At 42.1% G+C, this 19279-nt stretch overlaps 1 protein-coding gene across 6 annotated transcripts in view; it reads left to right on the top strand.

Moving 5' to 3' along the window:
• Positions 1-19279, top strand: part of LOC136775626 (M-phase inducer phosphatase-like) — a 32842-nt gene that overhangs the window by 10711 nt on the left and 2852 nt on the right. For 4 of the 6 annotated variants that reach the window (XM_066730576.1, XM_066730575.1, XM_066730577.1 and 1 more), the window contains one exon: positions 18912-19110. In XM_066730576.1, the coding sequence (XP_066586673.1) occupies positions 18912-19110 (199 nt within the window). Of the gene's footprint in view, positions 1-17658; positions 17867-18207; positions 18347-18911; positions 19111-19279 lie in introns of those variants that run through there. The other 2 variants (XM_066730578.1, XM_066730580.1) reach the window with 2 other exon arrangements.

Here is a 19279-nt window from a genome sequence, read left to right as displayed (position 1 = left end):
ATCTTTAATCTTTTGATGAACTAAAAGATTAAACAATTTATTTGCTATCGATGAGCACCATGAGACATGGCAATGTTTAGATGGCAAAAAAAACTGAGACATTACCATCTTTTACACGAAGATTTAATCATGTTTTCCTTAATTTTATTTTCGATCGATATATTTTGAGATTAGTTTATTTTATTAATATTCTAATGAAACTTTTATTGCTTAACATTAGTATAAGCTTGAGAGTAAGAGTACAAATATTCAAATCAGTTAGCATATAGCTAAGATATGGAGTTTTCTATTTTTAAAAGTAATTTTTCATGGGTTTTCCCCAATTTTATTTTCTCCTATTTCCTCGGTACGCAGGACAATATTTATTGGGAACAATTATACCTGCTAACCGCAAGAAATATAACAGAAATATCTATAGACAAGTTTTACCGAACTTACCATAATTCAAAGTTATATCCAAGCAAACGAAATTGTTTTTCCTTGCATCTCGTTCATTAACTATTTATCATTAAATTAAGTAAAATTTTATCATAAATCTTGATCTTCCGAAAAATTGAAAGATCGAACTTATTTGTCAATCTTCAATTTACCAAAATTTATATAATTTGTGCAAAATGCATTAACATGTACAAATGACAATATCACCAAATAATTTTCCATAGATGTGTCTACTATTTAATTATTATATTTTTAAACAATCCAGAACCTATACTGGTCCAAATTATTTATTACAATCTTTGGTTAAAATTTGATATTTGCAATAACTACCAAAGGTGTCATCCGAAAGAATGTTTTAAATTTAACAAAAAACCGCTTGAATCATTCAATAAATTGTTCGCCTATAGAATTGTTGCTCGCATTTAGAAAAAGTGTTGCTTCCTAAAATATTTTACGTTTCCTGTCGCATTGTGCACAGGTTTTCCTCGCGTGTGGAAGTGGCTTATAGTTCCGCGAACCTAGAGTATCCTCTCGTCGGCACATTCCCGCTCTGTTTTTTTTCTTCGTTTTGTATATATCTCTTTCTTCCTTTCTCTCGTCTTGATCTTCTCGGAAACTGCTTGAAAGCGACCGAATATAAAGTTTGCTTGATCCCGGAAAACTCTAGGGACTATGGCACTCGGCATTTTAACACGTGAAACAGGCCAAATACCAGGACAATAACATTTTTCAGTTGGTTCTCAGGCCTTCGGTCTCTATGAAATAACGACGTCGACCACGATACACTTTTTATTCATTGAGCATTACGCGTGGCTAGCTGGCCACAATGTGTCTCTCATCTTTCTTCCGCAGTGGATCCGTTGTCAATTTAGAAGTTGTTCACTTTGTCCAAAATAATGTTGCACAAATTACCCTAAACTTAGCAAATTAGCACTTATGAAGTACCTTGAAGTTACCGAGGAATTAACATTGGTTTATTTTTCTTTTAACTCTTTAAAAATTTGTATAAAATTATAAATACTGTCATGGTCCACTTTATAATTCACGACTGATGTAAATTTCTATTTTTAATTTAATAAAAATTTCGCATTAATAATTACCAAATTCTTCTTGAGTAGCTCTATACAAATTTATAAGGATAGACGTGGGCTACAAAGTTGCCCACGACTGTCGACATTTCATACATATTTTTTACACTGTACCACAATACCACATAAAAATAAAAGATTCAATCTCTTTCTCGGCTGTACCATTCAAGTGAGGTAATCAAATTATCCGCTTCCGTGTAAGGACTTTCTCACGCAGGACGTCCGGCCATCGAGAAAAGGAGCAGGAAACCCTTTTTATTGTAGGGCTTATTCAAAGCTTTATGGCATTGGAATGGACCTTTTATTCATTCGCGTGCTAACACAGTTTCTCACCGACTTTGCTCTTTCGCATATCAGTCAAGTTTTTCGAGAAGCTTTCCGGAAGCTTAGAAGGTATAAGCAGAATTTGTTTTCATCTTTGCTCTTAAATAAATATTTGGCATTTTTAAGGAGGGAAGCTCTCAATAACGGGACACGTTACTGTTATAAAAACAAGTATATAGTTATTGGATTGCAAAAAGGGTGAGACTGTAGAGACTATTTTGAATTGAACCAAACCAAGTTTTCAATTATTCGCTTTAATCCATAAGCTACCAGCGATTTTACTCCAAAATTTGAGTTCTTCATTATGCATAAATTGTAGTTTCTGATAACAGATTAATCGAGTATCGCTCGATTTTTTTAAGCTCCAAAAAGGGTGTTATTAGCAGTATAGAGATTTAAATCACAGATTCCTATCGACTTTGACATTATACATATGAAAGTTTGTCAATTGGTTTATTCATATGAATTTTATTATTGAATATTCTGTAGTTAATTTAACTTTGCCTATGCCTCAGACAGCAATTTTCGCAAACACGACCTTAAGTTTTTCACGGATCTTTCTGCAAATTAAAGAGAAACAGAATACAGACATAAAAATCTTAGTTTTCTTTCTAAGAATCAATCATGCGTATAATCCCGAGAAAATATTTATTATTAACTGAAAATGAACCAATAATAAATCCGAAACTATTTTATAAATATATGTGATTGGTTAGTTTCAAGATGAATATTTTCGCCTGAATTTATAAAATTGATCACTCGACGTGAAAAGCAGATGTAGCGTTTCGAAGAAAATTAGCCTCGGATAACGAGAGACGAGCGATGATTACACACACGAGCGAAGAGTCCAATAGCAAAAAGAGCGGGAAAAGATCGAGCGTCGAGTAAAGCTAAGCGACGGAGGTTTGGATAACGAGACACGCGATACGTTGCAGACGCGAGTAAAGAAAGGCATCGGATAGCAAAAAGAGCGAGAAAAAGACGACCGAGCAGAGACTCGAGGTATTTGCTTCAACGAACTTGTACAGATCACTCGGCTCACGCATCTCTCGACCTGGGTGACATAGGTAAGCCGGTAGGCCAGGCGGCAGCCAAGAAGAAGGACGAACCACGTTCATTCATTCATTCATCTTTCACTCGAGTCTCATTCACGAAAAATTCCATCAACAGTTACTCTTCCACGATTTACTCCATTTCTCTTTTGGTTCTTATATAGGTGATACGTGTATTTCTCATGTTCATTTATTTACATGAAATCATTTGTTTTAATTAAGAACGTCTGAGAATCGTTTAAAAAGATTCAGAATTAATTTAGTATTTTTCTATATTAAGAAAAAATTTTCTTGACACAGTTTATAAATTTTCTTTATGAACAGTTTACTATTCTACGATTTGCTCCATTTCTCTTTTATTTCTTAGGTGATATGTGTGTCTGATTTTTATTTAATTATTTAAAATATCTCCTATAACAATATTTGCTAAAAATTCCATCGATAGTTGCTCCTCAACAATTTACTCAAATTTTCTTCAGGTTCTTATGTAATATCTGCATTTCATGTTTATTTATTTATGTGAAATCTCGAGAGTATGGTAAGGAAGATTCGGTTGAAGAGAGATAAAGAAAAGTAAGGCGGAGGGCAAGGGTTACTCCATTGGTCCATGCATAATAAAAGGAAGAACTTGTGACCTTTTTCTTCGCTAGAGGTAAAATACCTCGCACACTTCCCTTCGCCTCTTGGCATCTTTTTACAGTGGTTTACTGGCTCTTCACTACCTTCTACTTATTCCCCGCTTTTTGTTTGCTTTCGGCGCCCGTTTCAATTCACAATGAATGGACCACGCAGTGGAAAGCCTAGGTGTAGGTGCGATTCTTCTTTTTCTTTGACCATTAACCGACATTTTCTTTGAAAATTTATTCTTGGAAGCAAGAGAGCTCCGCCGAAAAATTCCTCGTACAAGGTATTCCTTTGTAGCAGGTCGTTTTTAAAGATATCAAGGAGCTTGCGTGCTTTTTATTGCTAACGGATATCCTACGACGTATGAGGTAACTGCAAGTGTCCAGAATATTCTGAGATCGTCCAGTGGATGTTTTTGGAAACAAGAGACTTCCACAAATAATTCTTTCTACAAGGTATTCGTTTCTCAACGACTAATCTTCAAAGATATGAAGGAGCTTGCGTGCTTCTTATTACAAACTGATATCACTACACTAAGTATGAGGTAACTGCAAGTGTGCAAAATATTCTGTGATTGTTTTCAGTTGAGAACCTTCGGTCGGTTCGTTATAGCTTAGCAAAGTGCGGTTCGCCCAAAGCCTTCAGTTTTGCTTTATTTCGATGTTGGCCTCTCCGCCTCTCTCATCTCAACTCGAGGCTCTTCCTCGCTCTCGCGTCGGTCCCCCTCAGCTTCCGCCCCCACTACAACGTTTCGCGGTGGCGACCGTTAAAAAATCAAGCAGCACGTTTCGACCCACCAACCAGACAGCTCTCCCACTAACCGATCGCGATACTCTTCAGCTACCAGGCTATCGCGCTTATTCCTATTAAAACCAGATGTGGGTAATGTGGGTGCCACGTCGACATTCATCAAGGACGGTTCCTGCCTCCATCGAACATAAATTTCATATTTCTAGCCGAAAATCATGTTTCGATTGGAATGTAAACTTTCTTTGTACCATGATATCAAAGTTATTTCCCTTCTTGAAGACCAAACCGAGCCACTCGAGTAATTCGAGAATGCGCGCCGTTGATAAGAGTGTTTATTTGGAATTAGAAGAAAATTAAATGGAAACGCTGGGCGACAACGTTAAGGAGATAGAAATACTTGAAAGAGAGAGAGAGAGAGAGAGAGAGAGAGAGAGAGAGAGAGAGAGAGAGAGAGAGAGAGAGAGAGACTGGTGGCGGGATCGAGGGCGAAGACAGAACACATTCCTCTCCTCGCGTCCTCCCGCCATTGGCCGAAGGTTTTCCCGCCAAGCGAAGAACCAGTTTCCTGTACTGTCGTGCTCAGCTGATTGTCTCCTAGGGAGTTCGGAACAATGAGGGACAGAGAGGAGCGAGAGAACTAGGTGAGCCTGTCCGAGGAGTATAGTGGAATCAAACGTTGGCCTCTTTTCCCAATAAAAATGTCATGAGAGAGTTTTGTAAATAGTTACCACTGCACCCCCAGGGAGGGTTGACTCTGATCCCAATCGGATCGTTTCTGAGGAGACATGCAGAGGGAGAGGGAGAGAGAGGGAGGGAAGCAAACTGGTAGGTCGAGTCAAATCACAGGTAGGTGTGGGAAGATCTCGGCCACTTTGCTCACGCTGTAGTACCTGCAAAAGACGCGACTTGCGACTCGTAAGAGGAACCAAAGAAACAACCTGTGCATCCCTCTTCTCCATGGGAATTCTGGTTATTGTTGGTAGGAGGGTCATCTCTTTAAATCTCACACAACAGCAATGATAAATTTCTTTCCCTCCCCTCTTTCTCAGTTTCTCTCTGACAACCTGTGTGTAACGAGCTGTTATATATATATATACATCACTACAGGAAATCCACCAGACCTATAGGAAAATTAGAATTTAACGTAATAAACGCGTGAGAACTGGAAAGCACTCGAGGAAGGAGTGTTCGACGTATGTTACACTAGGACAAACAGGTTGACATCCTCTTACAATATTTATCAGCGACTAGTCTACGACAGAGGCTCCTGCTTGCCAGTTTCTCGGCTGGGCCTTGTCTCTCAGGAAGATAAAAACCTTGCCCCACTCTCTTTCTCTCCCTCATGGGCCGGCAGTGCTTTTGGCGGGAAAGCAAACGAAGGATGTTGCCATGCGGTGCAAAGGATGGAACCCGAAAGGCTGTTGCACATGCTCGCCATCCGTGAAACAGGAGCGTGGACCAAGGTTAGATGGTATATATACATAAATATATATATATATGAAAATGATTCGATGGAGATTGTAAAAGTTAACGGGAAGTAGCGTAAAATGACTTTACCGAGAGTGGCTATAGCCGGAGCAAACAGCATTTACCTCGGCAATTATTAGGAGCCATGAAAAAGTGGCGGATCTTCGAATGACCGAAGCGGACCACCTCGACTAATCTATTCTACATTTCTCTTCAGGCCCAGGGTACCCGAGCCCTTTTTACCGGAGTATCTCTCTTCAGGGAGGAGGAGGAGCACCACTGGCCATCTCTCATCGTGTACAGTACACGATGATCAGGGAGTTGGGGAGATGAGGTTTTAACGAGTATCTTGCTGCAATCCATGCAGAGTAGTGGTATTCGGAGGAAAAAAGTGGTGTGGATGATAGAAACGACATTTGAGATAAAGGACGAAGAAAACGGAAGGAAGGAGAAAAGGGCCCGCGTTCTCGAGCGAGGCAGGGGAAGAAGGGCCTGGGAGAGCTGGCACGGCGGGACAAGGTATGCGGTCTTTTAAATCGGCACAGGGGGATTTAAAAATGGCCTCGGCCTCTGTCAAGCTCGAGAGAGCTGGCCTGGCTACGGATATGGGTCCGGCCCCAGGGCCTCTCTATATCTACCCGTACCGAAACCAACCCCTCAGGGAGAATCAGAGGGGAAGAGAGAGAGAGAGAGAGAGAGAGAGTCAGCTGACTAATTTTTGGAGGGAAAATAGCAGGCCAAACTGCCTTCTTCCAACATTTGTTCCTACGGGAAATCATCGTTGAGAAAAACAAGAGTTCTCTTGATGAGTCTCCATAGGACTCGGCCCCTCCTCCCTTCTTAATAATCGCACAAGCACGCCTTTTCAGCCTCGAAGGTGTTACTTCGACGACGACGAGGAAGACACTGATGATTTTGTACCCTTAATGAAGGTGTGGATTTTGGCAATTTGTCAATTTGCCAGGTTCTCTCACCATTAATTTTTACTCTGCTCTATCATTAATATAAATGAAGCTAGTAATGCTTGATTTATCGAATAACTTCTCAGCCATTCGATTAATATTCTTTGTTAAACTTCGAAGGTTTTACTTGGACAAGGACAAAGATAAGACATTGGAGATTTTTTATATTTAATCAATACGTGAATCATAGCAAATTGCCAAGTTCTTACTATTAATTTACTCTATTATGTCGTGTTAATAAGCGTGACTGGTACTGCTATATAGATTAATCAAAAAATATGTCATTCATCCGATAAAAATTCCATAATCCTCTGTCGGCAAACGCTGCGAGTTACGAGCTTTATTTACGATCAATTTCACTATCAATGAACGAACGTGCCACTCGCACAATTTTACATAAAGAGCTGTGAGAAGCGTATCGTGTCGCGTAAAGATCAAAGCGAGTCTAATCATTACTCCGTGCATTTTTCTTCAGGCTCTTTGAGGTATTAAAATGCGTCGCTTCAAAAGATTCCGTCGCCTTTCGATACTTTTCAATGAATACATTTAAATGGCTTATTCCTTAGACTTATAAGAAGGGATTATGCTTTTATCTCGCGATACCTGTATAGAAAACAAGGAAAGAGACGAGTGTGAAAAATTGTGTTTGAAGAAAAAAGAAATTGTCGAACTCTGCTGGGCAGTTCAGCATGGGAGCCAGTCAGCTGATGCTAGGATGCTTCGTGCCAAGGATGGACCCTCCTCCCCTCTCAGTCGCTCTCTTTAAAAGAGAAAACGTTGGCCGTGGTATTTAAAAATGTCTGCTCGGCGCCGAAATCGCACTGCGCACGCACGCACGCGTCTCCTCTATCTCTCTCGTGCCGAGAGCACAATGCGTTGTAGGTACGATTCTCCATACTCGATCGAATGGCTATAAATCGGGAATACCTGGGAATTCTCCCGAGGGTTTTTGTTTCTTCTCTCTTTCTCTCTGTAAGAATAGAGAAGACAGGTATGTGCGTGTGTACTATGTACAGTTCTGCTTCGCTTCCCGCCAAAAGTAAAAAGAAGAAGGGGGGGGGGGGGTAGTCGGTGTGGTCGAGTCTGAAGTGGCGTGGGTGGCAAAAGCGGGTAGAAGAGAGGGAAGAGAGAAGGACCGCTCGGAGCGGAGCGTGAGAGGAGCCCCGGCAGGTCCTCCCCGCTTCTTAGAAGGCTTCTCGGACTATGCGCCACTTGACTGAACCGTCTTGAGACTCGACTCACCCCCCCCCCCCCCCCCCCCCACTGCTCCATGTCGAGGGAACAAAAAATTATGGCAAAGCGGAGAAACAATATGTGCCGAAGAACAACGGCACTCCCTTTTCGTTTCCGCTTCGCGTAAATCTCACGCCAACGCTCCGGAGAACGCACTGGAAGGTTTTCCCGCCATTTTTCGCACGAGGAAGCACCTCTCGTTATTGTCTTACCTGCTGAATAATCTCTGCATTTATTTCAGTTGGCTGTAAATCTTCCGAAGAAAGAATAGTCGACCTGACAGTGACCTATATTCACGATGAACCAATTGGTTGGTGAGAAAATCGGATTAAGTTGGGAAGCTGCTGCAATTAGCATTGGTCGTCTTATGGTCTTGCGATGATCGCAATATAACTGGTATGGTGGCTCCAGCGATCCTCTCACCCTGTTGAAAGCCTATTTCGATCATTAATGGACAAACAAACAAAGCTGTAGAACCTGAAGGAGACAATAGGGTAGAGCCAATAAATCCATAGATCGACGACACTGGAATTCTTGGAAAATTGAGCTATTCGAAGGAGGACAATTAGCCGAGGAAAGGGGAAGGAAAAGTAAAGAATGGTTCTGCATTTATTGGAAGTTACACTGTAGTAATTGGGGACGGAATGGCCAGTGATGTGTTCGGAATCCACTTGCATTAGCTGCAGTTAGTATGCAGTCGACGCGACCTTATACATTGTGAATGTATTGTGTGAAGAGTGAGGAGGTGGGAGGGGGGCAGAGAGCAGGGATCAGGGACTGGGAATTTCCGGTCTCTCACAATTGGATGGATATTTTCGATGATACGATATGCTTGCCGCGATAAGAAATAAGAGGAGGACCGCGCAGAGTAGGATGAGATCTCTTTGCCACTGCGAGAGTTTTATCGCGGCTAAATTGATTGGAAGACACATGTGTTCGTGGTACCAATATTTCCTCGTGATTATGTAAACTAATATGTAGGAAGAAGAACACAGGAGGCGAGCCTTTTCTCGATTGCCAAAATGACGGTTAGCCGTTGCGCAACTTTTTTCCTGCCGACTGCCATCCTTTCGTGTTCTCCTTCTCCGACATCGTCTAGATTTCATATTGAAGAAAGAGTGTAGCGGAGCTACAAGTGCCCTCTCTCTCTTTCCCTCTCGTTCTCTTCCGTTCGCTCTCCCTCTCTCGTATTAGTTTCGAGTTACGCGCGCACACACACACACATTGAGCCGAGCCAGACTACCAGTTACCTGGCAAAGGGCAGTCGAGCTTCAGCGAACTCAACTTCCGTAACTTTTCTCAACAATTACACCTGTAAGATAACCACATGTCGTCCTATATATCCCTCTTTTCCCTTTCCCTTTTTCCTTTCCTTCCTATACGCGAAAATAGCTCCTCGCTCGGATAATTTAAACTTGTTTCCTCTTGTTTCCTCATGCACGATTCCTACGTTCTCCCTTCCTTCCTTCCTCCCTCGATTTCATCCTTTTTACGCAGTGCCAGTTCTTAAGGAATTTTTAGAACAGAACGCTTTTGGCGAGATCGTAAAACGCGAGTGAAATGAAATTTGAGCGAGAGAGTAATTGGCCCGGGTGCCTTGCAAAAACAGCGAAAGCAGAGTGGAGCAGAGCTGTGTGCAGCTCTCTCAACGGTTATCGAGCCTTTCCGGTTGTGGGTTTTAGGTTCTTTTGCGATCTTTCGGTACCGCCACATCCGTTTACATTCATCATTTTTCGGGATAACCAAAACATTGTTCGAAAACAGAATCGTATTGGCTGTTATAGCCCCTTAAAAATGGAATTTCTTGGTTGGGCGAGGCGTGCGGGTTCGTCGATCTTGTACACGATCCATTAGACGTGGAACTGGTTTGTGCGATGCGAACCGATCTTCGCCGCTCTTTTGCGTTAGCGGTACATTAACCGTCTCTCAGCTTCTCTCCCTCTCCTTTATCTTTCTCTCCTCTTTAAGACACAAAAGTTTTTCTTCCTCTCGCCCGTCCCAAGGGGGATTTAACAAAAAGCAACCGATTAAAAATTTTGCATTACTCTCAGTTTTTAGTGTCCGCAGCGTAGGAATTTAAAGGTCGGTCACAGCGAGAGAGAGAGAGAGAGAGAGAGAATTGAAAGAAAGAATAGGGAGTCAGGGTATCTCACTTCGCTTAAATTTCATCCTGGCTGAGTTCGTGTTGTAGGCGGGACCCTTTGTCGGGCCCACAAACTTGTATATTTATTTACGAATGTTGAGAGGAAGCACGAAAACTCCTTTTCTCATCCACCATTCTTAGTTTTTCGTACTCTGCAATTTTTTTTGTACAACTGATAAGAAGCGATCGATAATGTTTGGAAAGAAGGAATGAAAAAGGAGTAAGACTGGCGTCACGGAACGGATTTTAGATCCCTTATTATGCGGTCATCTTGATTATAGGGCCCTTTTTCTTCTACCTCCTAAATCTAATTGGAAGTCTCTGCGGAATTCTCTCTACACCTACTATTCTCCGTGTCAGTGAAATCTCCCGCAGAATACCTTTAAGCTCGTCTAATGAATTGTGTTTTGTTTCATAACCCGAGAAATTTACCAGAATTGGGGAACGAGAAACTGGAAAAAGTCTCAAGTACAGACTACACTTTTATGATGGAATTAAACCAGGAGCTGCGCATTCTTCAATGTGTTTTCTGAGAAAGCAGCATCAACATTGGAGAGTCGGTATTTTGATGGTGGTGGTGGTGGTGGTGGTGGTGGTGCCGGCGGAGAAGACTACGCTGGGGATTTGGGGACGATTTCAAACCGCGAGCCGTTGTAACCGTAAACTGTTGCCAAGCCAGCCAGTGCTGAAAGAAGATTATCGTAGACCAAGGGATAACGTATACATACTCGCACGCGTATCTGTTTTTTGCCAAATCACTGCAAAGCACTACCATTGGTGCCCAACGTGTAACTTAATTCTAAATTTTCTGCATCTGACAGTAATAAACAAACGTATTCTCTCACGATCGATACAATAGTACAAGAGCTACTTTTCCACTTATTGCTAAAATTCATCTAGTTTGTGAAAATTACAAGCTGTAGTAAATTCTATCCTCTTTCAGAATTTTTCCAAGTAAATAAATTCAACATAATGTTTTCCAACAGATGGAAACTCTCGGTCTTAAGATAAAAAACTGTAGATTTTATAAGTAGATTAAGAAGATGGACAATTTTTAGTTACGTCGAGTGGGTATTATTATTCAACGTTCGGTATGGATTGCGAGTGAGCCCGCGGGGGGCCTTTAACTGTGACGATACAGCGCTTGCCTTGGCCATTTCGAATCCATCGAGAAAACATCAATCCCTCCGGAGTTGGGGTTAGGAATGCGACGGTTTGGAGAAGTCTTTATTTAACTCTGTGTTAGTACATTTATTACCGTAGAATACGTATAAGTTTGAAGTGAATCGAGCATTGGAGTTCGTTTGACACTAGTGAGATTTTCCCGGTTAAAAAGTACACGCTGGCACATCGCACTGGTGTTGCTATGCGAGCGTTGTCTCTTCGATAGGACCGATGAAGAGGGGAGGAGGAGAGGAATGGGAGAAGGGAATAAGGCAGAAAGCGTAGGACGCAGAGACTGCAAAAGTAAAGGGGGAAACGGGATACGTGCGTATATATTTCGTGTGGAGTTTACATAATATATGTATACATATACCGGCTTAGAGATTAATTCGTGCCAACCCGATAACCTCGGATGAAAGAGGGGAATTTTAAGAAGAAAACTCTTATAAAATTGTTAGCTTTTTAATATTTTGCCGTTGTTATACCTCCGATGGTAATGCAATTTTTATTACAAAGACAAAAATTTCCCGGAAAAATTCTTCTCAATATTTTTTAAAGTTCTCCAATAACATTACATCGATAATAACATACGAAGCGTTGCAAGAACGAAAGAGCAGAGCGAGGCAAAGGAATCTCCTGCATCGGTCGTTTCTGTTTACAAACAAGAACTCTTTCTCTCCTCCTTCTTCCCCTTCCTCTTCTTCCCGTCATGCTCACGCTGCGTTGCGTTCCGTGGCCCCCACTTGCACTCGCTCCCGCGACCGTTGAGATTTAAATTCCTCCATCCTCCGCCCTCCGCGAGGAGGAACACCCCAGCCAGACACTCTCGCCTGGGAACAGCGCTATACGAGCAACCAGCTACTAGCCTAAAGCCTTTGCCTGCTTGGATCGGACAAATAAACCTGCAGACAGAGTGAGAATTCAAGTGGACAGAGATAGATCAGTCGTGTATAGGAACGAACGATCTTGAAGCAGAAAAGCTTGGCTTAGCTTGAAAATCCTGTAATTAATAGAAAAATTACCCTTGGTAGGGACCGGTCGGAAGGATTCCTCCGGAATGTAACGACTCGTTCGGGCGGTCCCATTGAGAAAGTAGAGAAATAACCTTACCAAAGATCACGTTCAGCGACGTGTGATGGAAGGAGCAAAGATGAGAAAGATAAAGAGAGGGAGAGAGAGGGAGAGAAAACCAGAAAAGTCAAGAAGAGGATCGGTCAGTCTTCTCATCTTCGAAGTTTCTTGCTCTCACGCCCAAAACTGTTACGCTCTGTTCTCGCTTCTTCGCTACACACGCATACGCACGCAGAGGCGTTCATCCAGTCATCACACGCATCATTCGTTTCCTCGGCTTTTCTTGACTTCTACTTTGCTCGATAAGCTCCCTATCGTTCATAACTCGTGTCGGAAAACATGAGAGTGTAATCTTTGTCAGGTAGAATCTCTTCCGACCACGATGATCATGGAGACTAGGCTACCCAAAAACTCCTGCATGTTGAAATCTTGGACTATTCCGGTAAAGGGATTATTGACAATATATCGTGTATCTTCTCGTTTTACAATTATTTCTGCTATCCAATAAAAAGATTAACCGATTTACTTTGCGCGATGTCTTCGGTCTCTTTCCTTTCCATCCGCTTCTCTCCTTTCTTTTCTCGTGAAAGGACGATACTAAATAATTACATATATACTATATACATGTGAGTCGTAAAATCCATTTCACCGAAGAACTCGAATCACGAGTCTTGTGAGTCTTGTGGTCAGTTAACTTTACAGAAAGAAAGGACAGTTAAGGAAAGAAAAGGAATTAAGTCTTCTGGGACACGCACACAGTTGATGCACTTTTCTTCGCAAGAAAGGTCATTTTATTGCCTCGTTAACTCAATCCTTATCCCTTATTCCTTCTTGCTCTCTCTCTCTCTCTGTCTTTCTCTCTCTTTCTCTCTTTCTCGTGCATCGCCCTTTCTTTTATTATAACGAATCAATTTTATTGCACTACCCGGGTTAATCGTCGTAAACGGAATATTCGTAAGTGACCTCTATACTAAACCATCATTTCGCTTATACACTCTCTGCATCGAAAAACAGTCCTCATACTATTTAACCTTATCTTGTGCCTGGTCGTTCACCGTAGGTGCCTTTCGTCTTTCTTGTTTCCTCTTCAATATTTTTCCAAAGAATTCTTCCCTCCCCATACTCTGTCTCTCTCTCTCCACTGCAAACTTCACCCTATCCTGCTTCCTCCTCCTCTTTTTCTTGACCGCCACTCCTACTCTACCATCACTTTCTTCGAACCAAGAACAAGAAAGGCCTTTTCCAGAAGGTATTTTTTTTACTACCTATTCTGATCATTCGAGAATTTTCTTCGTCATATGACTCGACTATTTCTTGCATAGTTCGTTAAGAGTGAAAACTTTTACGAGAGGACCAAAGATTTCTTAGGAATACCGAGTAACGCGTGCTGTACTGTACGTTGTATGTATATGCGAGTTTGGGAAACCCTTTGATAAAATTGGACTGCGTTATTGATTACTTATGGCCATAACAGTGCGTAAACCAGCTGCGCCCGTATGTCGTACTACTTTATGGTGGTCGAGGGGGAATTAGTGGGTGTGTGTGTGTATGTAGGAACGAGAGAGAGAGAGAGAGAGAGAGAGAGAAAGTCACTCTATTAAACAATACGTTGGAGCACCAACGCACAATAGGGGAATTTCGGACTCTTATGGGGGTGTAGTAACCATGGCGTAAGTCGACTGGCGTCCCTATAGGGACAGCGCACTCGCAGCCGACAAAATAGCACACAATGTTGTCCGTTTTCTCTTCTTCCGCACAAATTCAACAAAACGTCCAATAATTAACAAATAAACTCAAGCGAGCCCGATTCATATTTTATTTGTACAAACAACACTCATTGATTTTCTTGTCACGCGAATCTCTAACGGCTTTTCAACGTCCACAAATACAGCAGTGATAAGCCTGCTGTGTTGTTGAGTCTAGCTAGTTTGATAAAAGCTGACGACACGAGCCAACGAAATATCGTTAATAGAGCGTTACAGCGATAGCTGAGTCTAGATATCTTTACACTGACCATGTATATATATATATACGTCACCGATACAAATATCTCGACAATGTGCTTGATTTGCTATGAAATCGATCCTTCTAATCGATGGCTCACGCGTCCTCCCTCGCTTCCCTTTTGTAGGATTTTCAAATTGTCTGCGACCTTGGGCCAAGAGACTCGATCAATTTCTCTCCCCTTCTCGTCTCTTCACATTGCGAATTCTTCGCTTGCCCTAGCAAGAAAGATGCATCTGCTTCGACTGCTAACAGCGTACGACGAAGAGTAGCGAAATCAGGGGTCGAATCTTCAGCCTCTCCAAATCCGATCGTCTCGCTCAGGAGGAATTCGCCAAGATTACACATAGACCATTACTAATCTCTTATTCACTCATTTTCTTTTTCTTATGATGAAATTCTAACGAAAATCTTCAACTACCATTCAATATGTACGATATTAAACCACGTTCAAGGTCGAATCTACGGTTTCTTCGAGAATCCGGATATCTCGCTTAGCGATAATTTCCAAAGATTAGACTTTGACTGTTACCAAAGAGTCTTTTTGATTATTTTCCTCCTTTGTATGATAAAATTCTAACAACAATGCTCCATAATAGTTTGGTACTACAGAAAGTATTGTTCGAGGTTAAATTTGTAGCTTCTTCGAGTTCGATCGTCTCGCTCAGGAGGAATCGGCAAAGGTTAGACGTTGACTATTACCAGTCTCTTGTTCTCTCTTTCTCTTTTCGCAATGAGATTCTGGCAAAAATCTTCAATTACCATCCGATACGAGACATGTGCAGAGGGGATGAGAGAATCCCTTTGGGATAGGGGATGGGGGTCGAAGTATAGGAATGGGGAGGGAAAACGGTGGGTGCTTCGATGCATCTCACCCCTGGCACGCGCCAACCCCTCACAATGAACAGCCATCTGCACTCTTTCTCACAGAAAAATCAAAGCCAGATCGGTTCTCGTCATCGACGAGAGACGTTGGCCGGGAGACCGGTAACTTGAAAAATTCCCGTTAATCCGGTTTTTTTAAAACTACGATCAGTCGCAAAGAGTATCGTCTTGTTATAAACATTCCGTGTAAACAAAGCTGTTGCGCCTTTTCACTCTTATCGCTCTTTCAGGTTTTTTAATTTTAAAGTAAATGACACGGGTAACGACGAAGAAAGACACGTACACGCATCAGTCATTACAGGCGCTGAATAAGCGAAAATTAATTTCTTATTTAAGTATCTACAGTGATATGCCTGAAACGAGGAAAGGGTCGATATAAAAGAACAGTTGTTACATTAATAAATTGAGCAGGTTTTATAATGATCGTTTCGTGTGCATCAGAGTGCTACACACTCTGATGCTCTTATCACTCGTCCACGCTTCTTAATTGCGAAGTAATTGATAAAGGCGCAGCGAAAGAAGATGAGTGTATGCATCACTTGTCGCAGGCGCTAAAAGAAGCGAAAAATAATTTTTCCGATAGCTGATAAGATTGGAGTGAAAAAAGGGTCAATGGAGGAACAGTCGTTGCATAATAAATTGGGCATATGTCGTGGTCGTCGCCGTCACCGTCAGCGCGCGATTTGGCAGCTGGCTGCGAGGGGGTTCCCCGACCCCCAGTTCCTACTTCCCACTTTTTCCACTTCCCCATTGCCCAGTTTTCACGGTAAAGCGAGAGAGAAGGAGATATAGGGAGGGGGGAGGAGGAAGGGAACGGGGACTCCGTCTGCGTTATATTCCCCCATGGCAAAACTCTTGCAGTGAGCATATATATATAGCGTGTGTGTGCAAGGGGAGGGAGTATTTCTACTTATGTCGGTGGCTACTGGCTCGAGCCAACATTGTAGGTGTAGTACACACCCTATCGTGGTAGAAGAATCATACTGCACGGTGCGAGAAGAAACCCGAGTGAAAGAAAGTCGCGCAGGGGTCCGATTAAGTCAAACGACAGCTGATGCCGTCCTAAGGACATAAGTCAATAAGTACGTTGGACACACCTTCCTTCGCTCGTTTGCGTCGTCGTCGTCGTCATCGATCGGCAGAAATCATACTTCTTCGAGAACAATCGGCTTGCTCCCCCCCCCCCCCCCCCCCCACTCCACCCATCTTACCCTTTTCTTACTTTTTATCTGCAATTTCAAGAATGACGTCATAGAGCCGTTGATTATTCTTGTACTCCGAGCCTCAGCTGTACTTTGCAAGTTGCGCGTACTCATATGAAGAGCCGTGTAGGAAACAATCGGTACTCGGCTCCAGGCTCGCCGCTCGGGACCATTGAAAAGCTCGCTTGTTCTCATTTCCGTCTTTATCGTACATCTTGCGCTCCTTTTCTTCGTGGATGCACCGGCTATCCCGAAGGATGCCAAGGATATGGCAGGTACGACTCGGCCCGTTTTTTCATTCTCCGAATCACAATACTTCACCTGATCGTCGAGGCCACCCTCGCATTCTTCGAGGATTTTCACACGGCAGGTACAACACTGCCTCCTCATCCTCCTCATCCCCTCTTCTTCAATCTCGTCGCTTTCCATCCTTTTCCCTTTTAAACTACCTGCTCGCTTCCTCCTATATGCTCTGGACTTTTACATATGTAGAAACGTTTCTCCAAAGTGCCTTCACAAGTACAGTTTGATTACAGGCAATTTTCATTTTCTTTTGTTTTACTTTATTATTCGGATATGTCGAAAGAGTGATAATGTGTAATAAATTTTCGTCCTCGCACGTGAGTACACGTAAAAGATTGATTTTACCAAGTTTGTTACTTTATACGTTACTTAGGGCCTCCGCACACAGTTTCCGTAGCTACATTACGTTACGTTAAGGCAGGATTAAACTTAATCTTAGCTTAGCGCACACAAAAGATTGCTAAAGTTAAGTTTTTTGAGGCAGGATGCTTGTAATAAACAGGTCTGAGGTGATATTTTTATATTTATAAAAAATTTTTGCAACTATTATTGTAGTTGCCTTAACGTAACGTAATGTAGCTACGGAAACTGTGTGCGGAGGCCCTTACGCTTTGGAGCATAAAGCACGCTGGACCTGGAGCATTGTAATGTGGTGTGGTATGGTATAGTACAGTGGCGGAGTCTCCATGTATGCGAGAGGAAGGCCCCCCACAGCGGTTTCCCCAAAGTGGTTACCGCCATCGACCATCCTTCGTTCGTGCCCCTGATGCGAGGGTTATGGGCTTGAGCTTTAGGCGGGCCCTTACAGAAACTCCGATTGGTCGGCCCTTATCCCCACCAAGCAGTCCCCTCTACGTATATAAGCCCATATCTACCCCATGCAGGACTGTTACTCTGTCATTCCGCCTCTGGCGTTGGCGTATTACAGACTGACTTCCGAGAGTCGCACGTCGAACGATCGGTCAGTCAGTCTTCAGTTAATCGATGATAATTCCGTTATACCATACGCCAACCCTACCCAAACTAGGATTATTTCCTACCTTTACTTCCTCTTTCCTCCGTTTTACATCATTCAGAAAGCGTGAATCAGTTTTTCGTCGGTAAACATGTTTTTGGAGGATGTGTCGGATTCGTGTGACGTGTGTCAATGTACAAGGTATATATTCTTATACACGAAGCTGTTTTATACCTAGTTATATCGTAGCTAATACAATAGTGATTCTTGTGATAATTCTTGTGCAGTGAACTCTCTCTCTCTCTTTCTCTCTCTCTCTCTCTCTCTCTCTCTCTCTCTCTGTCTCTCTCTATTTCATTGGTTATTGTTCAACGGATCTTTCTTTAATCAATACATATCCGTTTAAAATTTCCCGCGTTACCGTTTTTTTGCGCTCATGTTATCGGTTAATTTTATACTTTGTACGTTTTGCTAAAAGTTGCACCGATTATGCCGCTCGAGGTCGCTCGTGCGCTCTCAAACGAAGCTTTGGAGGTTGCCGCGCGGAAAGTTGCGGAGTGAAAAGTAGAGTGCTGCTTTCAGTGCATGGGAACGATTTTAGAGCTTCAGAAATGCTTACTTTTGAATTAAAGTAGCAATTTTTCGGGTACTATTTTGTAAGAGTCACTATAGTGATTTACGGTACGATTGTCTTGCGTTTACAGTTTTACGATAAATGGAGCACAGCGTCATTTTTATCCCGCATCCTTACCGTGTTTGACGCATGTCGTCACTCCTCTTTTTCTTCCCCTTTCGGTTAATCTTATATTTTTCGTAGTAGCATTAATAATACACGTTGATTTCTATTGTAGAAAATAACCTGATAGAAGGCCGTTTTGGGTCATAGCTGATTTTCTCCGTTTCATTCAATATTCATTACGTTATACCTTTATTGAATTCTTCTTCTCGATTCGTTTCGCATAGAAGAATTCTCTTACGATAATCACAAGATAAAATACATCCAAATTGATCTTTTACCGGGCAGTCAAAATATATAACAGCACGTATTTATTCAATTTGAGGTTACGGAGATAGATTAGTAGAAGGGGCTAATTTTTAGGTTAGTTTTTTCCGGTGTGTCTGAAGTTGTCACAAAGTGAATATTATTCGTCTTTTCGTTCAGTAGTATAGCATCTAGACTTAAGTACGATTAACAAGAGAATCGAGTTGAATGGTATGCTAATGGAGACATCGTTTTCCTTTGCAGACTTTTCAAAAGTACGTTTAAGATCAAAGGTACGCCCGAAGGTTTGGTGAAATCTAAAACAAGGGCTCGGCGATTACTCGGCATGGCGTCACGACGCTTGAGCAGTTCTGAAAGTGTGTGTGCCTCGCCACAGCCTGCCGCCAATAAACAACACAACGGAGCTGCCATCTGTAGTTCACTTACTTTCACTCCTCCGAAGGTAAAACAGTTTATTCTTTCTACGGCTCTTTTCCGATTTTGAATATATTATCAGAATATTATTCTGAATAGTGCACTATCTCGACTCAGTTCATCGGTCGGATAATCTAATAATTTAAAATTCGTTCGACGCTGATTTTACATAAATAGATACCGCACCTTGCCTCGCT

This window comes from Prorops nasuta, unplaced genomic scaffold (genome assembly GCF_024137725.1).
Source record: "Prorops nasuta isolate Cenicafe-Biocafe unplaced genomic scaffold, Cenicafe_Pnas_1.2 PNAS00008, whole genome shotgun sequence".
NCBI classification, from domain to species: Eukaryota; Metazoa; Arthropoda; class Insecta; order Hymenoptera; family Bethylidae; genus Prorops; species Prorops nasuta.
This window is presented reverse-complemented; position numbering and strand designations above follow the sequence as displayed.